The 27,676-nt window shown below is 42.2% G+C and overlaps 1 protein-coding gene across 1 annotated transcript in view; it reads right to left on the bottom strand.

Annotated features, from left to right (window-relative positions):
* The window catches only part of HHAT (hedgehog acyltransferase), a 232,370-nt gene that overhangs the window by 141,048 nt on the left and 63,646 nt on the right, over positions 1–27,676 (bottom strand). Inside the window, exon 8 of the mRNA XM_045536059.1 lies at positions 4,444–4,594. Within this exon, the coding sequence (XP_045392015.1) occupies positions 4,444–4,594 (151 nt within the window). The remainder of the gene's footprint in view (positions 1–4,443; positions 4,595–27,676) is intronic.

The following is a 27,676-nucleotide window of genomic DNA, read 5'->3' as shown; positions in this document are numbered from 1 at the left end:
TTTACTTAACCCTTGCAACCTCCCAGGCAGGCAAATACTATGATTAGCACATTTTAATACCTGAGAAACTCAGGAGTAGGGAGGTCCATGGGGGTGGGGTACTTCAGCACCAGGATGCTGGTGGCCAACTCCACTCAGTGTGGCTGGGACTAACAGAAAAATAGAAGCGGAAGAGAATGCAGGCATCACCTAGTGACAAGGTCCTGCTCCTAGTCTTTCACCCAACAGATGGGGAAACCGAGACAAAAGCAACATGACTGAGGCCCCTCCTCTGAGGGCAGAGCCCGTGACTCTCCCACCACGGTCTCTGCGTCTCAATCACCACATCTCAGCCGTGGAGCTGGACCGCAGCCTGTCCTCGGACAGTCCCATCACTGCTCCCTGCTTCCGCTCAGCACGCAGCTGTCAGCACCTCTGGGTCTGTTAAGATTTTCAAGCCGGAAAAAAAGTACTAAGAAGCTACCACTTCCTAAGGACTTGCTATAATACGCCAGGCTCAATCAATCCTCACATCATCCCTATGAGGCAAGTGCTATCATTATCCTCACTTTAGAGATGAAAAGATTGGCCCAGGGAACTTAAATTATTTGCCCAAAGTCATATTGTTAGTGAGTTAACAAGCTCTTCGTCACTAGACTGTGTCCAAAAAAAGTGCCCTTTTATTAACAGCATCCATTCTACCTGTTCTTATGTTCACCCTGTCCCTGCTTTCTACCCAGCAATGCTGGTTACACGTGATATACATTTCACCAACTCCACGTCTGCCACCCTGCCCTGCAACTGGAGGTTAAACATGACTCAAAAGCAGGACGGATGCACAGGCAGCAGCCCGTGGAGCTGATTCATCACCTACCACAAGCCTGGACCACTTTTCACCTAGGGCCCTAAGTTCTTCTATTGACCGAACAGCCCATGCAATCAATGCCCCACCAAAAGAAGAGTCCCCCAGTTCCTCCCCACTCCCAGCCTGGAAATATCCCCATACATTAAGGTCTAGCAGCTACCAACAGCACCCAGATCCCTCTGGGACAAGCAGTGATGTACAAGTTTGCCTGCGTAGACCTGAGAGCATCGTAATTCAAGAAATGCAGACAGTAAGCTGCACAAGATTCCTCAGATAACCGAAACTGACCCGTAACTCACCCCAGCTACCATGGGAAATGCTATCACTTTGCACGCTTTGCTTCCATACCTAGAAATCAAATGTCAGATTAGGATCAGATGTCTAATTTAGAACCTCAGACATGTAATGTCATCTTTAATGACTCCTGGCAAAAGATGCTCATTCTAGATCTCAGCTCATCTAAATTAAAACATGAAACCTAGAAATTAAGCAGAAAATTCTCAATTTCTCAGGTCCATAAGACCACAGAAAAGTCATGCAAGTGGGAATACATACACTCCTTAGGGTCTTGTTATGCCTGCAAATATTTAAGCAGAAATTATATGAAAGAGCTAGGAGAGAAACAAAATAAATCTGTTGGGTCCCTAAGTTTCACGTTTGAACCATCTGGGTCAATAGCAATTTTTCATGGTCAATTTGAGCTATCATGTCGAGGAATATTATCTCTCTGGTAATGGCCAATGTCATCTGTTCTATGATGTCGAGCTCAGATGCCTCTGACACAGCAGGCTGCTGGCTTCGAGTCTTCTCTCAGCGCTAAGTGGGCTGAAAGGTGGAGCAATCCGTCAGCACAGTGTAGGTACATAGGCGCCTTTCAAACAGTAGGCCAAAAAGTCACGTCTCATCATTAATTCTGAAACCCATCCACTAGAGATTTTCTAGAAGTTCGGGTAACCATCAAACGATCTCTAGATATTGCTTCCCTCCACTTCTCAATCACCCTGCCCTTCGTGTCACTATGTGAATGGCTGTCATGGCCAGCAGAGTAACATGTGTCACCAACTCTCACATCTGCTTGTCACTAAATTCTTCTGAGACCCAAGTCCAGGAAGAGGGAGCCATTCCCTGTCCGCAGCAGTACCTCAACAGATGGCCCAGAAAAACTCAGGTAAAGTTAGCGGTTAGTAGAAATTACAAATTCAAAACTTTTTTTCCCCTTAACAAGCATTCTTAAAGAGGAAAGTGAGAGAATGAGGATGAGAACCAGTGTCAGGGTTACGCTACCAGACACTGAACAAGAAATATGGTAAGCCTCCTCTTCAGGGTGAAGGAGCATGTGAAAATAGTGCCAAGTACTAAGCTCTAATTTTGATTCTTCACATTAAAAACCACTTCTGAGCCGTAGTTTGTATAGTGTAGCTCAGGGAGAGTTAATCTCCGTTCCTAAATTCAACTACTAAGTATGGAATGGCCCTCGTGAACAGGGTTTCTAAGTAGAATTGGCCAACTGAAAACCCCTTGAAAACACTTAAAGGGAATAAAAATGTGGGGCGAAGACCTACACCCAAGGCATGCTGAAGCAGCTGGGATAGGAGCCTAGGTCACTCCAATAATATGAGTATTTCATCACATGCCCTCAGAAACACCCCTTTTTAGAACCACATCACCCCAAGAAGCCACCCGAGAGCTTCCTCCTCAGAGTAACTTTTCACGATTACTCTCTTGCCCACATTTGCCCTAAAACTTTAACTGAGAGGGAGGAGCAACCGTTTCAACAGCCTGGGCTTTAAATCATTTGAGTCTAATTCTAATCAAGACAACAACAAAGGTCTTGGCAGACATGGTTTCTCCACCTCTGTGGTTTGTATAGAACTGAGAGTCTTTCTTGGACAAAAAATAAATAAAATAAATGACAATAAGAAACCACTCTGAGTGTGTGATACAGTCAACTGTCTAAACTGTCTCTGTGACAATCGATGGATTGGTATTTGTGGACAAGGAGCCAGGAGCCGGCATGGCTGCCCGGAAGTCATGGTTTTTTATTATGCCAGCCAGTGATGGAGGAGCCTTTTAGGAGAACGTACTTCCCAAGAAATGCATTAGTACAAGCACTCACACTGAGTACGCAGAGGAAGCATGCTGGGCTCGCACCAGACGTTTGTGACATGTCCCCACCTCATGCTGGGTCCCAACCCACTGATTTAGTAAATTCCTTTTCTGAGTAGGTCAAAAGTTAACAGAGCCTTCCAACCAGGCTTACCCTTTGAATAAAAACACACTGCCTGGCTTTCTACTTAGAGACAGTCCCTTTTATCAACATTCCCCAATCTTGCCATTAAAACAGGGCAACCTGTGATATTTGATGAAGTAATTAAGGACAAATCAAAGCAATTACTTGACATTCCTTGCAGTAACCATACCAAATTTCTAACCCCAAGCAGCAAACTGGACCAAACACAAAATGTGTTTAAAGAGGCTTCGATAAATTCAGCATCTGTAATAAGTTAGTGTGTTACACCAGGACTCTGAGTACCACCACCTGTGTGAATAGCAACGTCAGATGAGGCAGGAGGTATTCACTGAGCTCCTCCCCTACCTATGTCTTGAGGTTCTGCCTGCAGAGATGAAATAAAAGAATGAACGAGACACATGAACAAATCAGTATGGCAACTCTGAACAGGGCCAGAACTAGGGAGAAGCACACAGGGTACCTAGAGAGCAAAGTTTAAGCAGGCACTGACTCCCATGGCTGTCACAGTGCCAACCCTGAGGTTCTCACTTGAGGTCTGCAATTGCAACAGCAGTTCTGTCGCACGTTACACCCTGGAAGGGATAAGAAAAACATAGCAGCAAGCAAGTGCATCTGGAAAACATCAATCAGAAACAGCAGAGGGCTAAGGGAACAAAGATTCCAGACTAACCACAAGTTTATGAGGGGAAAAAAAATCAAGAATAGTAAGAAAATTCAGCAAAAAAAATCTGTCTATCCATGTCCACCGAGTATAGGAATAATGTGAGGTTTAAAGCTAACATTTGTAAACATCTACTATGTACCAGCTGTTCTAAATGCATTAGGTGATTTAATCCTCAAAACAACTTTTGGAGATAGGTATTATTAGTATTACTGTTTAAAAGAAAACGGAAACGTAGAAAAATTTAGTAAATTGACCCAGATCTGAGAATTAGTGAACAGCAACACTCATCTATGCCATTATCCTGAGTCTTATTTTTCTTAACCAACAGTCCCACTTTTACAGGTGTCATTTTCAAGAAAAAGAGAAATCAATAAAATAATCAATATATACTAGCACGTCCCAGAGTTGGCAAGAAATCACTTCAAACATCACTCAGTGTGTACTGATACACAGACCTAGAAAGAAACTTCCCTATCTCACCTACGTAGCCCGATAATAATTGAGGGAGGTCCAGAAAGCACGGATTGTCATTTTGTTACGGTCAGATGAAGAAATCAAAGTGGCAAACGTGGCTCGAGTGAGGAGTAGGGCGAGGACAGTGGCCTGAACTCTTCAAAGTGGGCCCCAGCCCTGGCTGCTCCCACCGGACACCCCTGGAGGACATCACCAAACCGAGCGACTGACCTCCACATCCCGGTGAAACTGCACATGGTGCTGACGCAGCGGGGCAGGGGCGGTGGCTTGAGTCCGTCCAGGCGCATGAGCAGCGCTGGGACACCGAAGAGCACCAGGTACTTGACGTAGAAAAACAGCACCTGCGCCAGCGCCAGTCCTCCTGGAAGGCAAAGGGGCCGGTCAGACACGGATGAGAGGGAGGGCAGCCTCCCGGGAGACACCAAGCCCCCAGGAGCTACGCCACCTCCCGCTGCTCCACCCGCCCCTTCTTCCATTCAACCCAAACATCTTAACACAGTAACGGCCATGTGAGTTGTATCTGACTCACACTAGTAGTGAGCCCAGAGCCTTGTGAAGCACATGTAACTCACACATCTCTTTATCATGGGAACCACATGAACTATTTTTCAAGTTGCACGTAATTCACACCCAGAAAATAAAAAAATAACAAATTTTTCATTAAATGAAAAAGGATTATTTCGTTTTTGAAGTTTTTATTCTGTTTTTGTAATAAAACACTGTGGCCCCAGGGAAAAGTTTTTCTTCTTGTATGGCAGTCAGTGTGTTAAAAAAGGATCCCATGTTGGTTTCATTCGATGAAATTTTGGCATTCACAAATACTGAACTCTCATGATTATGCCAGGCAACTTAGCAGTCTTCACTGCCCTCTTAGCTGTCGTGCTTTTACAGAGACTAGGAAAGGGAATGCCCAAAAAACATATATTGCACTAAAAACAAACCCTTAGAAAAGGAAAATCCATCCCACATCCTTTCACAACCTACATGAGTTCACACCCACTAAGCTAGCTGGAACCAAAAAGTCAGAACAACAAGTGTTTGGTGAAGATATGGAAAAACTGGAACCATCACACACAACTGCTGAGAATCTAAAAGTAGAGAACAGTTTGGAAAACAGCCTGGTAGCTCCTCCAACGGTTCAACAGTTACCATGCAACTCAGCAATTCCACTCCCAGGTAGATAGCCAAGAGAAATGAAAACATGGTCACACAAAAACCTGTACCCTAATGTTCATAGCCCCATTATTCACAATAGCCAAAAGGTAGAAACAACTTAAATGTCCATCAACAGATGACCAGATAAACAAATTGTACTATCTACAGACAATGGAATATTACTCAGCCATGACAGGGGCTCTAAATGGTCCCAAGTGAACTACCAGACTCTGGTCAGAAAAACTCCGGAGCTAGAGATGGTAGGACGCACAGAAGGATGACTGATTAAAGGGCACGATGCTTCCGAGCAGAATATGATCAGCCTGAAGACCTGAAGGTGTCAAACGACCTACGGAAGGCTGTGCATGGGTAAGGCCAACCCGAGCTCCAGCTCTCACATCCAGGAAGCATCACAGACTTCCATTCCCTGTGAACAGGAGCCAGATCAGGAAGAACGGGTTGCTTTGTGTCTCAAGTACCATCTTTATTTTTCACACTATTCTTGTACAATTGTCACATCCAAGGTATATGAACTAAAATCTATAGCTGAGTCTACATTGTTATGAGTCACCATTTGCACAAAATCTTCACCATTTGTTAGTACTTTCATATAGAACTGGGCTAACAAATGGATTGATTTTGTGTAGATATTTAATATAACCCTATAGATAAATTTAATTGAAGATAAAGTAATTGGGTTTTTTTTAACTCCTCTACAGAGGGAAAGCACAAGAGGCCACACATTTATTAATATGCAACAAGCACTCTACCTGTTACTGAGTATTTCTTAAGGATTAAGATACAAAAAGGCTTAGATTCTTCTCCCTTGAAATTTTAATAACTGGTTTGCAAGCTTATAGGAAAAAGACAATGATTTTTAAAGCATTATAATTGTAATTTCTGCATTTTTTTAAATTGTGTTTGCATCTGTGGGTTTAACTAGTCTGCTGTCTTGCTGTTGATTTTCATTATCCCTATGAGAGATGCACGGCTCATTCTTCTCTCCCCTTGACCTAAAAATTAGTCTTTCCCCTTAAGACCTGGTCTAAGGTTTCAGGGTTGACCCTCGAGACTTTGCTACATTCTCTCAGGAATATAGTAGGCAAGGTGGCAACATAGGACGATAAATGACTCTACTCTGAAAGTTATCTGACATACATGAATTGAACTAACTTCCATCATGTTCAAAAATATACGATTTTACTATTTTTCAATATTTTAAAAAAATGTTGCTGTGTTTGTATTTGAAAAATTCTTTAATTAGCAAGAGTTATGATTAATTTTATCTAACCTCACCCTTTCCCCCCAAAAAGCCATACACGGGTTCATATATTACACTCTCCCTTGACATTCATTCATTCAACAAGCAACTTGGGTTAAAAGAAAAATATACCATTCTTATCTAAGAAGTTATCTGTACACCAGTTACCTGGGCACAATGAGGTAGGTAAGGATCAGCAAAGATCATAGTCTGAGGGACAGCAGGTACGCATCGGAGATGGAGGCAGGAAATAGCTGGTGTTTTAAATAACCGTAGTGCAACTCGCTACCCTTAATAATGCCACATCAAGCAGGCATCTCTTCCACTCTGCAAGCATGCACCATGAAATTATCTTCACACCACACAGAGTATCTGTAATTGAACAGTCAAGTTCCACAGTAGTAAATCCCAGAGTAGCTTTGGGTTCACACTGCATTCATTTTAAGTAACCTCGGGATTCTAACCCAACGAGAGAATTTATAAAAATTAATGGTTTTCTACTGTATCCTAACAAACCTTAGAATGTTTAATTGCTTCAAAAGGATGGAGAAAGAAAAATATTAGGCTAGCTGATATATGTGTGTGTCCCCAGTTTTCAAAACAAATATCAGATGCCAAATGTCTCATCCTCCTCCCCCTCATTGTGATGCTATAGAATGAGGAAAAGCAAACGGATGACTGTTAGCATTTCATTACCATTTAGATAGGTGCACAGACATTATTTCAACAACAGCTGGTACTTAAACGCTGAGCTAAAAACCCCTCTGACTACTTACAGTTAGGAGACAGGTTTCTAAACTCCAACCAGTGAACAGTTAAGGTATTCAAAATGGACTCTAATGTACATTCCATGAAGTTTTATTATATCTTTACCAGGTAAGAACTTACTTTCAATCATTTTCATCTTTTCACCTCCTCACTCACTCTCAAATCCCTTGCCAAAGTTCTCTCTCCTCCCCATAAACTCATAGACCTGGATTTACCAAGGAGAAATACACCTTTCAATAATGAATGCAAGAAATATGATCTTTTTGAGGTCTTTTAAAGAAAAACCGTAAGTTACTATCTTTGCTTCCCTTAATCCTAGGCTCTGTCAAGTTGTGGTAGAGTTCTAGTCAGCCACATTTTGTCTTCTTATAAGATTCTGGAGTTCAAAAGAAAATGAGAGTTCTTATCTTTTACAGATATGACTGAAATATTTATGGATAATGGTAAGATGTCTGGGATTTGCTTTAAAACAATATGCGAGAGAATACAGATGAAAGAAAATTGGTTACGATTTGGTAAGAATTGAACCTGGGTGAAGAATACATAGGAATTAATTCTGTATTTATGCTTTTAACTTTAGAAAATATAATATTCTGAAAGGGGAGGCATTAAAAGCCCCCACCTGAACCCTGAATTTTAGCCAGCATGTTCAACTTCCTCCTTACCCACCAACTGAATGCACGTGCAGGGGATGATGAGCAAAATGGACCTGTCTCAGAAAAATTCCACCTCCTTGCTCACCCTTTGTGCATAGAAAGTATGAAAAATGGTAAAATGGAGAGGCAAATTATAGAAAAAAGCAAGCAGAGAATGCCAAGGAGCACAATAGTGAACTACCTTGGATCCCAGTCCTTGGATTATTGGGAATTAGCAGCCTATGAAGAATGTCTTCCTAGGAAGATGCCTTGCCAGGATCTTCAGAATTACAACAATGTTTCTGAAATGTCTCTGGTCCCAAGAACCATCTGGTGTGATGTTAATCATAGAGATTCCTAGCCTCTCCTTGAGAGATTCTGATTTAGTAGGTCTGAGCCAAAGCCCCAAAATCTACATATAAAACAAGCACTGGAAAATTATGCTCAGTCAAGCTTAAGAAATCTGAATTAGAAGATCCACACCCTACACTTCCTTTCCCCGCTTTCAAAAAGATGTATCGAAGTGTAAATAGCAGTTTTCTTGGGGAAGATGAGATTATCTTTTTGTTGTTCACTTATATTTTCTGATTTTCATGTATAGCAAAGAAAAAAGTCACCTCTCTTGCTCAATCTGTTATATGGCAGAATTTTAAAGATAATGTTCCAAATTCATTCTGACATTCACCACTGAGTTCTCCAAAAAGAGAACATGCAGGGAATTTCAAAGGAAAATCTTGTGCCACAAGATTGACCTTTAATTGTATTGGGTAGAGACTGTTGTAATTTTGACAAGCACAGATGAAGTGTGGAGAACCAAAGCTCTGCTTGCTTGAGAGGGAAGATCAGCTGCCACCCAGACCCAGTCTGATGCTGTTAGAGAAACCAAGCCCCGAGCTTCTCCGCAGAATTCTGCCAAAACAAATACCTTCATAAATAGAGCCACAAACAACTTTCAGCAGAACTTACCACTCTATTACCATAACATAAGGGGTAGCGTAAGAGCAAAAAGTGAAAGTCATTGCCAGTTATCAAAGCCCCCCGAAAGAGTAAACCCTCAGGTAATGTTCAGATCTGCTAGCATTGCAGGGAAAACAAAGTCAAGTAACCAGGCCATTTATACATTTTATCTTTGCCTTTATTTAATCCACAGATTCACTATAAAATATTCCCCCTGCTCTTGTCATAGGCCTTAGGGTATGTGAAAATGATTAAAAATGTACCAATTATAAAAGATAACATTTTTAAAGATCCTTCAGAATAGGAAAGTTGTACTCTGAACATCTCTTCACAGAAGAAACGTTTGGAAAGCAGGATGTGTCCAAGGCCACAGAGATCTATGTGGGTTTCCCACGTTTTCCCAGACAGCATCATCCTCTCCAATAGCTTTTTTCTTTTTTTGGAGATAGGATCTCACTCTGTTGCCCAGTCTATAGGCTACAGTGTAGTGGCATCATCATAGCTCACTGCAACCTCACACTCCTGGGCTCAAGTGATTCTCTCACCATGGTCTCCCAAAGTGCTAGGCTTACAGGTGTGAGCCACTGCACCCACAACCAATAGCTTTAATGGCAATATTCTCACTACTGAGTCCCCAATGTGTATCACTAACACCAGTGTTTCTCCTGAATCACAAAACTGTAGATGCAACCTCCCCCGGACATCTATCTCCAGTTTGTCTCTGTACCTGTGGCCCCCAACATGTACCTAATAAAGTCTTGGAGAGTAGATGAGTAAAACTTTATGGAGACTTAACAAAACTTTGTTGAATTGATTTGAATTAAATGACTTTTCATTGATCATTACTTTTTCATTGATCATCATTAGGATTTTAGGAAAGTCATCCCAATCATTTAGCCCATCTACCCTTCCTTAATATGCCCAGTGTCACAAAATTGGCGACACTTCAGGTCTAGAACACTCAACTTCTGTCTCCTAATCTAAAGTAGTTCATTACCGTAGTGAAGAGGGCAGAGGGAGGCGTCATCTAAACCTGAGGGCTCAGGAGAGGTAGCCCAGAAGTGAGGTTTTGAAGGAGGAGCTAGCTAGGTAAGGAAACCTTAAGCAACAGCATGAACAAGGCACGAAGACACGGAACAGCCCAGGAGAGTTGGGGGCAGCATGTGCAGCAATGGCGATACAACATCAGTGACAGAAAAGGCATGATCAGAAAGGGTCACACAAGTCAGCTATGAAGCACAACTTTACAGTGAAAGACAGGAGAAATAAGAAAGTGATATGATTTTTGTGTGTGTTTTATAGATAGATCAGCCTGGAAAAAAAAAAAAAAAAGAAATGGCGGATGGGTTTTGCACCTAAGGGGAGAAAGGCCAAAAAAGGAGTGGCCAGAGAAGACAGGGACATGGCCAGAAGCCAGAGTCTGAGTTTCAGATTGGAGGGGGTGGGGTGGGGTGGCCAATCTCTAATTTTAAGTTGTGGGTGTAACTATCTCCAAAACCTTTATTAAAGTCCTCTAACACAAATGTCTTGTCTGAACCGATTTTTGTGTGTAGTTGTGTGTGTGTGTATCGTGAATGGTGTGTGTACACAAATTAAGGAAAATAGCCAGATGCCTTGTGATACTCAGAGTGATGCACAGTAGAGACAGCAACACGATCTCTAAAGGGAACTAATTCTATAGAAGAGACAGAGACAGAATTGACTCAGAATTGGACATCTTAGGAGAACACTGGGCTCTGCTCAGGCCAGGGAACCAAGGGTCAAGCCCACCTTACTTAAAAATTGAAGGGCTAGGAAACCCTCACTGCCAAAATCCAGTGACAGTCTGACCTACGAGCCTATATAAAAACATGTTCTACATAAAATCAGAAAAGTAGAGTAAATGCAGAATTGTTTTTTGATTTCACAGGAGAATTTAATGAAAAAGAACTTAAAGTGAAAAGACTCTGGGACATCACAGAAGCCGGGGTGAGAATGGCTACTTTGGTAGACTCCCTCTTTCGGCCCCTCCCCCCCTTCTCTCAACCTCAATGCTTTGTAAATTGCCCAGGAGAGACTGAATATGGGACTAATAAAATTGCTCAGCTGACTAGCTATCTTTTACTGCCACCTCTTGGCCCTTTCTAGTATGTCTACCCTGAACTACTAATACTGATAACCACCCCCCTACACACACACACACACACACACACACACACAGAGTATCAATTATTACATTCAAGATTCTCCAACCAGATAAACTATGACCACACTGCAAATGGAAAGCTATGCTCCTGGGGGGGAGCCCCTGATCAAGGCAGCTAGTTACCCAGATACATCCCCGCCGAGGCAGCTGGACCCTGATAAAGTCACCCAGCCAGGGTCCGGTCCTCAGCTTTGCAGGTCAGGAGCCTGCTCTGTCATCAGCACCTTGAGGACAGATCTGTATCTGAGGGTAGACGCACGTTAACCTAGCTCGCGGAGACAGATCTATAATACCAGAAGGCCAATTTACCAATTTAGAGTGAGAATTACCACTTCCAAGGCAACTGGGGCTTCACATCTTCCTATGAGGACCCTCTTCTCTCTGTGGGTCAGCCATACATGAAGTTAAATTATTCACTGAGAGTCGTGTAGAGGGGAAGAAATCAGGGCCAGGGCATTGGCCAGAGATCATAAACCTTCAGCGACATCAGGCTCTGACCCACGGAGGCACCTGTCTGCATGACGGGATATTCTGCCACTGGAGCTGACAAATTGCTAAACCAGGGTTTCCCCCTCCCCAGTCAACGCTTGAATACAAACTGTCAGGACTCGCCTTTTGGATGTCTCCTTGTCTCATTCTGACCAAACCAACTCCATTTCTGGTTGGCAAAATCTTCCCATGGGTATGACGAGAAAGCCTCCAATGGAGCTGTCATCAATCGAGTGCTGACCAAAGTATGTGTTTCTGATCCGCTGGGCACTGACGTGACCCCTGTAACGGGCTGTCCTTTCCCTATTCCCAAGCTTCGGAGGAACCCCATCACCGTCCCAGGCACTTCCAACCAACAGGCAATGACAATTTCTGTAAGTTGAATTTGTTGAAATTTCCATTTGTTGAGAAGCCAACAAAGATCTTGTAGATCTACAGTCACAGCTATTCTTCTCAACCACCACATACGGAGCTCTTTGGGTAAGCGCTGATTCCTATTTCACAGGTAAGGACACTGTCATTCAGTGTTTTTCCCAGGTCACAGACTCAACAAATATACGATTAAGAATAAAATTCAGATCTTCAGACCCCACATGAGCCCACGGAGGAACCTGCTCTTAACACCAAACAAAGGGGCTCTGCCGGACCGACAGCACTATTCGTACATTCAGCAAATATTCTCAGAGTGTCAATCATTAAGCTAGCTACTGTCGCAGCACTGGGGACACGATGGTGGACAAGGCCAATGAGAGGTTCCTACCTCCGTGGCACACGGTGGTGGGAGGCAGACAAACAGGAGAATTGCAGACGGTGGCGAGCCCCGCGCAGAGAATACGACAGGATGATGTAAGAAACTGGTTGGCTATTTCCGTGTGAGTCACCAAGGAAAGTTTCTTTGGGGAAATGACATTTAACAGAGATAGAATGACGAGAAAAAGTCACACCATGGTGAAGGAGAGGTGCATTCTAACCTGAAGGAGCAGCTAATGAACGCCCTGTGCTTGCCACGTCTGAAGATGAGCAGGGAGCCCAGTGTGCTGGAGTGCAGAGGGAATGGAGGGGCGAGACCCGTCAGGCAGGTGTTAAGGAGGATTGGTCTGGCTTTAACCTAAGCACAGCGGAAAGCCATCACGCTACTACAGAAACACGCTGCCTTCCCACAAGGTCACACTCGTTCAGAACAAGTTCTATACCCAAGAACCCCGAAGTCCTAAATGGCCCATGTTCCTAGCACACAATGATTCAAGTCTTTATTAATATTAAATTTCTTCCCATAAACAGGGAGAAGTATTTGAAAAGGCTAAACCCAATCTATCTTGCAAGGAGGAGAAAGGTTTGTCCCATCTGAAAACACACATTTATAAGTGGTAGCATCATAGCCTCAACATTCGGGCACTATGAGTTCCAGAAAGCTCTGCAAGGCTTCCATGAGGCCCCGGTTGTCTGTTAGCACAGCTCAGTTGAGACAGGCTGGGGGACAGAGCACCATGCATTGCCCACCTGACAGGGGCATCTCCCACGGGTCAGGCCCCTCCTGCACGTCCCGTAGTTCATTGCTCAGCTGGCACCTGACTGCGGCTGTCTCCAGACTCAAAGGCTTAACCGTCCTATAGCAAAAGGGAGGTTCAGGAGCACCCCAAGCAGGGAGCAGGAAAGGAGAATCGGGAAGACAGAGAAAGGCAGGGGAAGTGGGAGGAGAAGGATGGCCTTCTAAATAGAAATCCACTGCATTAAAATATCAGTCCACCACGACCACTCTTAAACACTGGGGACACTGGTACAGAAAACCAGCACTGTCCTTGTACAGAGTAGCAGGAGTCTTTAACCTAGGAATTCACATGGAGATGTCTCAGCTTCTCATAGGTCTGCTCACAATAGGAGCAATGGGACACGTGTACAGGCATGAGATATTAAAACAGCTGTACCTATACACGCACATACAACACAAACACACAGCCCAACTTTGGAGAAAGCAATGAGCCATAACATCACAGGTGAGTTAGGTATGGGTGTGGCAAGTGGGCAAGAAAGCATATCATTGGGAATGAGGATTTGGAAAAACGACAACAAGAGAGTCATACATAGACTCTGGCCAGCCACAGTGGCCCACCTCCGTAATCCCAGCACTTTAGGAAACTGAGACAGGAGGACTGACTGCTTGAAGCCAGCAGTTCAAGACAAGCATGAACAACATAGTGAGACCCCGCCTCTACAAAAAATTAAAATAATTAGCCAGGCATGGTGGTGTATACCTGTAGCAACAGCTACTCGAGAGGCTGGGGCAGGAGGATCACTTGGAGCCTAGGAGTTTAAGGCTGCAGTGAGCTATGATCATGCCACTGCACTTCAACCTGGGTGACAGGATCTTACTCTTAAGACCCTATCTCTAAAAACAAAATAAAATGAAGACAGACTCTCAGTCGGGAGAAAGCCAACAAGTTCTCCTATGCTAGTTACCAGGACAGAACTGCCTCTCCCAGCAATGCCAGACTACTTGACTAAGGGAAGTGACTTCTAAGGGACAAAGCTAGCCCCTTGCTTTATTTTTCTTCAGTCTGTGGCATTTTCCAACAGAATCTACTCTAATTTATAGTCTTAGTTGCAAAAACACTAAGAATTTTAAATTTCTCACAGTGGTGTCTCACAATTAACCCCACGTGTCTATTTTTAAATGTTTCTGGTTCTTAGCAGATGGTTATCTATGTTCTGTGAATTTGTCTCATTCTTTATTCATCCACTCAATAGATATTTATGTGCCAGATACTGTCCTTGTTGTGGCTGACACTGCCATTTGCCTACCCAATATCCACTTGCCCTTCCTTCCTAATGGAATCTTGATCTTGCTCAGGGAACAATGTACCCACTTAAAAATACTCCCCCCCTTCCCAGAACTCTCTGCACCTAGGAGTGGCCATGACCCCGATTTTGCCAGTGAGAATGTCCAAGTATCTACAGGCTTCTGAGAAAACTGTTTGTCCAATAAAAGAAAAAGAATTTGAAATTTAACCAGTTTGTCTTCCTGTTTTTCCCTTCCTGGAATCCATTTATGATGCAGAAAGGTGAAGAAGCCATCGTGAGACCACAGCTACAAAGGGGGAGTGCAGCCTCCCTGGGGTACCTCAGTCAGCAAAAAGAACTCTGCTCCTACCAGTAACAGCCTCACTCTCAGAAACAAATGGCCAAGGGTTACCAGTCATTGATTATGTGAACGACAGAGACATGAACCCCAGGAGGAAAGCAGAAACTGGAGAAAGGCATGATCTGAAGAGAAGGAACCCTCCCACTCCAGAGGGCAGTGAAGTGAGAGAAGACACTGTGATCCATGACAATAGAGGCTATAAAAGACCAACATTCAGAGGATAAGAGGGCTCTTGAAAATTAAAACTAGGAAAGCTAACATTTTTTAAATATATTAATAGGCAGTTTGGAAGAGAAAGCTGCAAAAATAGCCCAGAAAACAGCAAAAAGCCCCCCAAAAAAGAAAAATGGGAGACAAAGTGTTAGAAAATTAGAGGACCCATCCAAGAGGTCCAATGACCGAAGGCATCAGAAAGAGAACTCAAGCATAAAAAAAATATGAGGAAATTATGAGCAAAATATTCAAAAATATTATACAGAATTAAAGTAGTTTCATTTTTGAAAAAGCCTCCAAGTATCCAGTACAATGGATGAAAATAGCCCCAAACCTTTACCAGGATTTATCATTAATGAAGTTACCTTTTAATGCATTCGATTTTCTGCATAAATCATCCAGCGTTGGTTTCTGCTACATTCAAGGAAGAAACTGGTTCAGAAACCGGTATCAGGTACCCGCACGTACCACCCAGTCTGGAAAATCTAGGGAATCTAAATTTGGTTATCTGGATTCTTTAGAAGTTAAGGAATGAAAATCCGGCTACTAACAAAGAGTGAGATCCTGGAAGGTACATAATGGTTAAACTGTCGATCAAATTATTGCCTGGGGTCACCCAGAAAAAGCAGCAGCCACTCCAAACAAGACTCTGGGTGATCAAGGGGACAATTCCACAGAACACTGTTCCAAACACTATGATACACTGCCCAGATCTCCCTTCAGGAATGCAGGGCTCATTCTCCCAGCTGATGGGATGTGACCAGTAGAAACCCCCCAGCTGTTAGGCTCCTCTGGGGTTTGCTTCTGCTCAGGAAAGCTGCCTGGCCCAAGGTCACATACCTTTCTGAAGCAGCCTGCAGCCAATGACTGACTAACCGGGGTTACAATGGCTTATCCCTCCCCTCCCTCTCCTTGGGCCAGCCCTGAAGGATCTCCCACCCAAAGAACCTCCCACAGGATCAAGTGGAGCTCCCATGAAGATGGCATCACAGTTCACATCTCCCTCTGCCTGTCTTCCTTCCATCCCTTTCCTTCCACAGAGTTTAATCTCAAGAGAACTCCCTCACAAACAGCTGCAAGCTATCCTCCCTGGGGAACCAGCCTGCAGCTACTAAGGGCACAGTGTCTTTCATTTCAAGAAATATGCTGCAGGCTGTTTGCTTCCAACTGCCAGGGAGAGGTTAAGGAATGAGAAGAAGAAAATGACAGGCTTAAATTCTTAAATTCTCAGTTCATGGACTGAAACCCAGGAGCCTTTTATGACTCTGCTAAAACAATCTCTTCTCTCTTGCAGTCATAAGGCTCAGTAAGCAAGGAAAAAGAAGAAGAACCCCACAAGTTTGATCCTTAGGCTTATTAAATTACACTGCCGGCTGAATTCTCACCCTTGAAAGGCATCTAGAGATGTGGGTACCAATCTACAGAGAGTAGAACTTCTAAAAAATAAAATGGGGATTTACTATGATTCAGAAAAGCCTTAGTCCCCCCAAGCCTCAGGGAACACCCCTTGCCATCAGAAGCAGCCCCTCTGTCCCTGTGTAATAAGGCTGATCTGGCCTTGCCTCAAGGTCCGTGTAATCAGGTCGCTTGAAGGAATTACTTTGCAAGAAAAGCCAATTCTCCCCATCCCTCCTGCTCACTACTACCTAGAAATGGACCCCAATGTGTCCCCAAAGGGCCTATTACAGGGCTTTACTCCAAAAGAACTGCAAGATTCTGTTTGTTACTGCACGTTGACAAAAATATAACCAATATGTGTGGGAATGAATTCTGAGGATTCTAGATGGAGGAATAAAGAACAAACATTAGATTAGGCAGAATTATTGATACGGGTACTCTCAACCAACCATTCAGGATCCCACATGCCAACTGTAGGAGCCAGGAGTGGAGCTGATCATGTGAGTTTGGAAACGCATATGCCACAATTGCCCATATGTGTGGGGCTGAGATGCCAGAAATTCACCGGGAAATCATGAAGGAAGTAACAGAATGATTTCAGGGGATAAAAATGTCAGACTGGATTGACCACATGTGGCCTGCTAACCCACCCCCTAACTGCCCCCAAGAGAGCCCAGAAGATGCTCCATTTACCAAGAGTTTGAGAAATGCATTAGTGAGTGGAGCACAGCATCCCAGAAACCTTTTAGCAACACCATTCTCTGTGGGCTGAGAGACAATGAGAATCGTCATTTCAACATGGAGACCAAAATCCTTAAGTAGTAAAGATTAAATGATGCCGCTTGACCCCAAGGCAGAGTGGGCGTGATTATCCCAGTAAGCCACATGGCCAGCCTGGTGGTCACAGTGCTCTGGGATTTGCGGCAAAGGGTAACTGATCATCAGGTCCCCAGACCTTAAAAACATGGGCATTTAACTTTGGGTGAATTACTGAACCTCTGTGTCTGTTTCCTCACTTGTAAAGTAGAAATAAAACTTCTACTTCCTCATAAGGTTGTTATGAGAATTACACAGGTTAATACATGTAAAGCTCTTAAAGCAATGTTTGGCACAGATTAAGTGCTCAATAAATGTTAGCTGTCATTACTGTTACTACAACTGTTGCTATTGTCATTATACGTTTAACTGGAAAATAATCTAGTCTTAGTGAACAAGGCTTGACTTAAGCCACCATGACTGTCAAAATCCTTTACCCGATTTCAACACCTGAGTCAATTCACAGCTCCAGAGCCCCTTGAATATAGAGAGAGCTAAGTAAACATAAGAAAAATCATTAATACCATCATGTCAATGGAGCCTATAAAGTTAGGAGTACTAAGTATATCAGATGTCTTAGTAAGATATACATATACTGGAAATAAACACATACATATATGAGGGTGTATCACCTCAGAGAAGTTACTGGGGGGCTTCAAAATCCAAGTAAAGGACAAGTCACTCCACCTTATACCACCCACTTACCCCTAAGAATGAGGAACAACTATTGGTAAGCCTCTTTGGAACGTGAGGCAATGTATATACATAGCTGGGCATGCCACTCTAACTCATTTACCAGGTGAGCTATGCTTAACCACAGGACACCAGAAGACCATGTTACCTGAGTAGTCCATTATCAATTAGGAGGTATCTGATCCACCCCCACCACATCATCAGATAGCATTCCATTATCAATGGATACATACATACACACACACTGGGAGGATCCTGTAGGTCACAAGTGAGTTGCAGGAAAAGGGGAACTTGCTTTCCCAGTATGCTGACCACTGCTGCATTGCTGTCCTTCCCTCATCCCACACCTAAGGCCCCAAGAGGACTTGACAGAGGAGAGGGAAACTGAGTTCTGGTCACTGATGGCTCTCCATGATATGCTGGAATCTTCTGGAAAGGGACACCTGCAACCTTACATGTGACGTGGTCGCAGGACAGCAAACAAGGAACAGCCCCACATTGGGTGGAATTTCAAGTGGTACACGCCATTGGCCAATCTGTCTGGAAGGAGAGGGTCTAAAAACTGATTCATGGGCATGCCCAACAGTTTCCTAGGACAGTTAGGAGAAATGAGATTGAAGAAATGTTGACAAGAAAGTTTGAGGAAGAGGTGTGTAAATGCACATCTCAAAATGAGCCCAGGGAGGATATTTGTGACCCATATACTCACAACAAAAAGGCCCTGCAGCTCTCAGTAACAGGGTGACATGCCCTGTGCACATCAGCCTGCCTCATTGCACAGCCATTGCAGTGGGTCCATAACTAAAGTGGCACTACTACAGTGGCAATGAAGGCTTTGCATGCGATCAACATTGTGGACTGTCTCACACCACTATTAGCCTAAATATCAGCACAGCTGACAGCTTCCATGACCAGCCTCCATGACCTACCATATTCTGGTGTTGGGCTGATTACACTAGGCCCCTTCCATTTTGGAGGGGCCAGAGAGCTGTATTTACTCTGGATGTGAATTTGTTTTCCAAACCCACCACACTTCTGGCAGTACCACAATCCATAGACTTACCGATAGTCACTGTCATGTTATCAGATAAAGCATCACTTTGCATGACCTCACTTTGTAGCACATGGAGTCAGACAATGGGCTATGCCTTTGGGATTCACTGGTCTTATCACATTATTCAGAAGCAGCTGGCCTTACAGAATAGTCTATCAAAGGTTCTAGTCTAGCACCAGATGAAAACTATCACTTTGGAATGTTGAGATACTATCTCATAGGATGTAGAATGTGCTCTGAACCAGCAAATTATATATGGTGCTCTTCCCTATAACCCAAATATGTAGGGCTGGTAACCAAAGAGTGGAAGAGGGAGTGGCACCTCTCACCATTATACCTCTTAACCCACTCCTAAAATACCTTCTTCCTATCCCTGCAACTGCATAATGTGCTTGTTTAGAGATCTTGCCACACAGCACAAGTGCTTCCAGCAGGGGACACAGCAATGATTCTCTCAAATCAGAGACTAGTATCACACCAGCCATTAGGGGTTCCTCATGGAACTAGGTGAATGAGTGAAAGAGGCATTTATAGCATAAGCTAGGAAGGTTAATCCTTACTATCAAGGGGAAACAGAGTTAGTCCTACTCAGTGGAGGCAGGAAGGAGTATAGATGGAACTTAGGTGATCTTGTTGGATGTCTCCTAGCATTACAGTGTCTATGGTTGGTTAGTGGAAAACAACAGCAGCCAAATATACACAGGCCTTGCAAGGCTTGGACCTCTCAAGAATAGAGATTTGGATCACACCACTGAGTTAAGAACCCCAAATAGCAAAAGTACTGACTGAAAGCAAAAGGAACAGGAAATGATGCAAAATTAAAGGGAAAAATCATAAACCCCCTGATCGGGCATAGAAATTAGCTTGCTATATATCAAAATATGACATTCTCCACAGAAACAGACCAGACAACCCTAAAATTTATATGGAATCAGAGAAGGCCCCAAATAGCCAAAACAATCCTGAGCAGAAAAGACAAAAAACTGGAGGTATTACACTACCTTTCTTTAAAATACACTACAAAGTTATAGCCACCAGATTAGAATGGTATTGGCATAAAAGCAGACACATAGACCAATGGAATAGAATAGAGAACTCACAAATCCACACATTTACAGCCAACTCATTTTCAACAAAGATGCCAAGAACGTACAACAGGGAAAGGGCACTCTCTTCAATAAATGGTGCTGGGGAAACTGGATAATCATATGCAGAAGAATGAAACTAGACCTTTGTCTCTCACCATATGCAAAAATCAACTCAAAATGGATTAAATACTTAAATCCAAGACATGAAACTATGAAACTGCTAAAAGAAAATGTTGTGGAAATGCTCCAAAACATTGGGCTGGGTAAAGATTTTTTGTGTAAGACCTCAAAAGCACAAGTAACAAAAGCAAAAATAGATAAATGGATTGCATCAAACTGAAAAGCTTCTCCACAGCAAAGTAAACAATCAACAAAGAGACAACACACAGGATATGAGAAAATATTTACAAACTATCCAACTGACAAGGGATTAATAACCAGAATACATAAGGAGCTCAAACAACTCAATAGCAAAAAAAAAAAAAAATCAAATAACCCAATTTTTTGAATGGGCCGAAGATCTGAACAGACATTTCTCAAGAGAAAACATACAAATGGCCAACAGGTATAGGAAAAAATGCTCAATCTCACTAATCATCAGAGTAAATGCAAATCAAAACCAAAATGAGGTATCATCTCACCCAATTAGAATGGCTTTTATGAAAAAGGGAATAACAGATGCTGGCAAGAATGTGGAGATATTGGTGGGAATGTAAATTAGTGCAACCACCTGTACAATGTTGGTGGAAATGTAAATTAGTGCAACCACTATAGAGAACAGTATGGAGGTTCCTCAACAAAACTGAAAATAGAATTACCATATGATCCAGCAATCCTACTACTGGATATGTATCCAAAAGAAAGGAAATATATCTAAGAGATATCCATATTCCAAGTTTATGATAACACTATTCACAATAGGCAAAATACTAACTCAATGTAAGTGTCTATCAATGGAGGAATGGATAAAGAAAATGTGGTATACATACACAATGTATACCACATTGTATTCAGCCATTACAAAGAAAGAAATCTCATCGTTTGTAGCAACACGGATGGAACTAGATGTCATTATGTTGGGAAATAAACCAAGTACAGAAAGACAAATGTTGCATGTTCTCACTTATGTGGGAGCTAAAAAAAAAAAAAAAAAAAGTGGATCTTATAATGAAGCTAAAGAGTAGATTGGTGGTTACCAGAAGACAGACAGGGAGGAGAGGGGATAAAGAGAGGTTGATTAATATGTATAAATGTACACTTAAATAGAAGAAATAAGACCTTTGTTTAATAGACCAGTAGGGTGACTATAGTTAACATTAATTGTACATTTCAAGATAACTAGAAGAGAGTCATTTGAATGTTCCTAGCATAAATATTTAAGGTAATGGATATCCCAAACCTGATTTGATTATATGTATACAATTATTACATGTACCCTGAAAACATGTGCATTATATATCAATAAAAATTTTAATCTAAAAAAATGGCAAGAAAGAAAATTAGTTCTAAAGCATTTACCCATGTTTTCTCATTTGCTGTATAAGCATTTATATATAAATCTTAACTAATACTCCCCTTCATTCCCATCCCTTTCCCCTAACATTTAATATGAAATGTGTTGGTGGTGGTCAACTGTACAACTGAGCCCACAGTTACAGAATATTAACATTGTGACAGAACTCAGAGAGACACAGACACCCCCAGAGAGCCTGGACTTGGTAGTTACTTATGAGTTGTTCCTCTCTGGGCAAGGAGATGGGCATGCTGTGTTTTCCACTGTGTGAGAGATAGTTGTGTATCTTCCTGAAGTCTGTGGCATACCCCCCTTGAGGACTGTATCTAATAAGATCTTCGTGTTTTAATTTAAACCTTGTTTGACCTCAGCAGACGAGGAGAGGAGCTGTTCAGCATCCTCTTCCTGAATATTCCTGCATAGTAACAAAATTCTACCTCCCACTGGCCTTCAGAAAGCTATGATTACGATCCCTTTCCCCACCAGTTTCTGATTGCTTTTAATTGTTAAAAGCTGACATAATACAGTTTCCCCAAAACTACCTCTATTTTTTCTCACTTCTGATTATTCTTCAACCTTGGTTTCTATTCCCCCAAAATGAACAATGTCAACTGTGACCAGTCAACCATGACACCCATTTGCCGAAGCAAAACAGACTCTCTTCGGTCCCCTCTCACTTGGCCTCTCCTTCAACTTCTGATAAATTGAGCCTTTTTTCTTGAAACCTTCACAAAACCATTTGTTTCCCAATCACCTGCAATTATTCCTTCTCACTCATTACTGACCCCCCTCTTTTTCTACCTGTCTCTTAAATGTTAATGTGCTCTGAAGTTCTACCCTTCCCAGCAAGATATGTCGAATGCACAGGCCCCGAGGGGGCAGAGGTAAGCCCACGCAGGGCTGGAACAACCCTGGCATGGGCGACATCCACAGCCAAAAGCCCTGTTCACCTGGCGCTCAGGGAGCGACCCTTCCTAGAGCCTGGTCTCCACCCCACTAAGCCTAACTGCAGATTGAAGTAGAAGATTAAAAATAATAATAATCAACATCGCTCTGAAAAGAGATAAAAATAAATGGGAAGAAAATTTTGACATCTCCAGGAGAGGATTAAAGAGAATGAAAGAAAAACAAATGTCACCCCGTTGCCATGGAGCTCCCAACGTCCTCTCATTTACAGTGAGTAGCAATTGAGCCCTGACAGACAACCAGCCACCACTGCTTTTCCTGTCTTCACCAGGAGAGGATTTAAATACCTTCTACAGAGTTTGTGAATATCATCATTTGATTAACCACATCCAATGAATCTCACCATCGACAACCTCATATACATTCCCTATTCCTCTTAACTTTCTAGTGATCACTTTTTTGAATAATGCAAGGTAAGAACATGATTTCCTCTTTGCTGCCTTATGCAAAATCTTGGATCAATCGCTCGTTTGGGTATCTGGCTACTCACAGGAACACCAGTCTATAATGTCATTTGCTAGACAGACTCCCTGTGAACTTCTACTTCACCGGAACCTCCACGTGAAGTATCATTAAGCAGCAGCTTCTCTAAAGCAGCTCACGGTGCTGGGGAGTGTTCAGAGGGGATCATTTGTGGACAGGGCAGAACGTTACCCAGTCTCGAGATCCTTGGTGAAGACCAGTCGTGTGTCTTCTAGCATGCAAGACAGAGATCTTTTCTGTCTACGCTGCTGCCCAACACCCAACTGCAACTTTAAGATGGGAAAAAAGGCCATCACAGAAGAGAAAGCCCTACATCAAGACAATAAAAGAGACAGAAAAAAAGAGTCTTTTTATGATTTTTCAGAAGGAAATCAGGAAAAACAGTCAGGACCCAAAGCCCATATGGCCTTTGCAAACTTTATAACCTTCTCATACTTATTTTATCTTTCTGAACATCACAAGAGGGATCAGCCCCGAGACTCTGCAGCTGGGGTGAGGCTGTGTACTGGAAAGAAAGGGGGTATCTACTGTGATGTACTGCACACCACAGCAGCCTGGGGTGCAGAAACCCGGAGGAGTGGCCTGGGGACAGCAGGACCACCTGAAGGAAAAACACGCAGTCAGGACCCCCCGGGGCTGTGCCACAGCAAGGCCATCTGAGACGCCTTGGCAGGGAAACAACACACCAGGCATCATCATTTAACACAATGACAGCAGCATATTAGCTTCTGCCTCTATTTTTTCACCTTTGATTTATTCTACAACACTGGCTTACCATCCCCCAAAATTAACAATGTGGACCGTGACCAAAGTCAGCCATGACCTCCCATTCACCAACATGGAAGACTCTTCAATGTGCTCTCATTCAGTCTCTCTTCAACTTCTGATAGATTCAGAGTTTTTTCTTCTTGAAACCTTCACAAAACCACGTTTCCTCCTTTGTGTATCAGTATTCCCTCTCATTTGTTACCGGCTCCTCCTCTTCTATCTCTTAAATTTTGGCATTCCCTAAAGTTCTATACCTGGCCTTCCTTTATCCTCATTCTAGGAGATCCTTTCACTCCCATGGCCTCCATTATCACGTATGTGTGACGGCTCCCAAATTTCTGTCTCTACTGCCATTCCCCTCTCCCTGAGCTCCAGTTCCATCACATGGGGGCTTGGTTCTGAGACACCCCCACCCCAATACCAAAATCCATGAATGCCCAAGTCCTTCACATAAAATGGTATAGTATTTGCACATAACCTCAGACAACCTTCCATGGATTTTAAATCATCTCTAGATACAAGGGATGGGGAGGGGAGCGGCTATAAATACAGATGAAGCTTCACCGGCTCGCCTGCTGTGTGCCCCCCGCCCTTCCTAAGTTTCACGGGAGACAATTTTTCCAGGGACTAGGGGCAGGTGATGGCAGAGCTCTGAACCCCGGGGATTGGGGACAGCAGAGGTTAGGAGTAACTTCATCCCCTTTTGGGTCCTCTATTCACTGGATCTATATGGACATCTATCTTCATGTCTATATATTAATAACTAACACGAAGAAAACCAGAAGTCTTCATGTATGGCTTCTCTAGAACGAGCTTAAGAGCAAGGACTGTATCTCATTCATCTTTGTATCTCTAGGGCCAAGTCCAGAGCATGACAATAAATGCCTATTGAATAGAGAAATCAATATGACAATACACAGCTCACATGTTAAAGGAATTCAGCATAAAGGCATTTTCAAGTTTGGAAGGGGTTAATATGAGAAGGTTGCTGTTTTGAGTTATGATTTGAATAAGAATAGAGCAAAAATATGGGTTGGCAAAGAAAAGGTTATCAGGAAGGTGACTGTATCATTTAAATCATGACAGTTTGGAGAATGAAAGGAACTGTTAATAATTATGCCAGGGCAACAGGTATAAAATAGGGCTGCAAAATGGAATACGTGGTAACCCTACAAATCATGAGCCTCAAATTAATGGTTTTAAGAGTGACATGAAACAATTACAAAAAATTAAATCATCTTATTTTCCTGGCTGCCTCTTATACTAATTTTTAAAACTTTCAAGATACTATACTGCTATTTTGTATTCAGAAGTAGGCATTTCTGGTTGTCCCCCCAACCAACTCTTTCCCCCAAACCTTGTTACTAGAAATTCAGTTTGGTTCAAGTGTCCAACCTCCCTCCCATAGTGAACTGGGAGAAATTCCTGGTTGTAACTAATCACGGGATGATTGTGTTGTGGGCATAGGACCTCGTTATGGCCATGCGGTATCAGGAGAAGCTGCTGGGGGTGCATTTTGGGAGAGTTCCTCCCTCTTAAAAAGAGGCACAGTGGAACTTCCATTTCTGACAGTATAACAAATTGCCTATCCGGAGCATCATTCCCAATGAAGAACACCTAAGAAGTGCTAGATAAAATATTTATAATCATCTTTTTAAATACATATATGAGCTGTTTGGAAAATAAAGGAAATCCTTGGAGGCCAGAAATAATACAAAACACAAGCGGAAAAATGGGTGAACAGCGGTGCTTATCTTTGCCCTGGCAGCACCCGCTAGGCCACAGGTACCTAGAGCTTGGCTGTCCATGAGCCACATGGGAGGACAAGGTGGCAATGCTCAGAGCCCATATATGTAGGAGCCCAGAGTAGGATCCCACATAAATCCAGATTTCCAAAGGCCAAAATTCCCATTACCTGTGTGTCCCCCTAAAAACCCAAGCCAGAAATTTAAAGTGGCACCACGCTGGTAACAACTCCAGACATCTGGCAGAAATAAGCATAAATCTTCTCTGGATAAACATATTCCAAAACACAGACACCAGAGAATTCCCAAGGACAAAATAGCAATTAACATGAGCTCACAGTTAAACATCCAAAAACACGAGTGCAAATCGGCAGAAGTAAAATGGAGAATCAGGCCAACAAAGATTGCAGATGTACAATTACCAGCTATAGAATATAAGATAAATATCTTTTTCATGTTTGAAAACATACGAAACACATTTGCAAATATATGTGCAGGAAAGAAAAGCTACAAGGAAAGACCTTGCAGATATGAAAAAATACCAAAGAGAACTTACATAAAAAATAATTGATAAATCAAAAAGATAAAAAGCAAATTCAAAATTAGAAGATTAACCAATTAATTTAACCCAAATAGCAAATCGGTAATATGAACACGCATTAAAAAGAAATCACTTCACCTGGCTTTTGAACATAGCATATTCAACTCAGTATATATCTATTATAAAAATAAGAACAGACATAATTTCTTAAATGTCAGTTTTTATTTTTAGCCGTCATTATTGAATATAATTTTGAAACTATTTTTGTATACTGTCAGAACAAATAAGGTATTCGTGTAACTAGGAACTAAGATTTTCATTAATAAAGAAGGAATGCACAAATATAAAGTCAAAGATTATATAGAAAAAAACAGTAAGGTTAAATTTGAACTTAAAACATCAATATGAATTCAGGTTTTATAAAACTCAGGTTTTATAAAAATATATTTCCTACATCTGTGCACTGAAAATCTTTAGGCCTCCAAACACGAACACCCCCGTAGCAATGATAATTCCCCCACTAAAAGGAACTAAGGCTCATTTGACAATTTGGTTGATGCCAATACAGGGCCAGGGAACACGTAAGGTGAGTGCCGGGACATCTTTTATTTCTAGAAAGCAAGGAAGTGCTAAGAGGCAAACAAAGGCGTGCCAAGAGAACACAGAAGGCAGCACGACCAAATTCGGGACAGTTTTAGCATCAAAAAGAAAAATTACTGTATTTCATAATAAAACAAAATTATTTAACGCTACCATTGAAAGGGAGTATTTCACTGAACACCTTCTCTATAAAATATAGAAAGAGAAACTATTACACACTTGCCCTGTCTTTTTAGGAGAAACTATGTTTAACCCCAGTTTATGACGGAAAAGTCTTCTTTACAGAGAAACTCCAGCTATCCCATGCAGACATAATGACAGATTTGGAAAATCAGCATTTCCAACTCCTAGTGAAAAAAACAACTCAGGCAAGGTTCATCCAAGGACATGGAAACTATTCACTAACACTATTCCAGGTTATTGGGGAACAGAGGATTCACATAGCCCTGAATTAACACCCAACATCTTACTTGCTAGTTGAGAAAGGAGAAACGTACCTTTACAAGGGAGAGATCTGGCAGCCACCACAAGTTAAATTACATACAAGTAATTTAACTTAGTCATGGCAATACCGGAAACCACCTGACATTATATTCATCTCATGGATACAATATGAAGTATACGGTATCCTGTAGGAAGTGATTTTGCCCCCAAAAAATAATAAGTTTTATTAAATCAAGCTCCTACAGGATCTAGATCTTTCAGTTTACAGAGAATAGAAGGGATAGAAGAATCAATTTAAGAATAATGCAATAAAAAAAAATCAAATAAATCCAGTGTGTAGGACATTCTACAAGGTCTCTGGACTCTTCCAAAAAGTCAGTATCATTTATAACAGTGGATGAACTAGTGTAGACTGAAGTGGACTAACAGAAATGAAATCAAATGATACATTCAGCTGATTCTGGGTTGAGAAAATAGCTTAAAAATACATTTTGGAGACAACTAGGAAAATGTGAAGATAGACTAGATGTTA

The sequence above is a fragment of the Lemur catta genome, chromosome 23, assembly GCF_020740605.2.
Source record: "Lemur catta isolate mLemCat1 chromosome 23, mLemCat1.pri, whole genome shotgun sequence".
In the NCBI taxonomy this organism is placed as follows: Eukaryota; Metazoa; Chordata; class Mammalia; order Primates; family Lemuridae; genus Lemur; species Lemur catta.
This window is presented reverse-complemented; position numbering and strand designations above follow the sequence as displayed.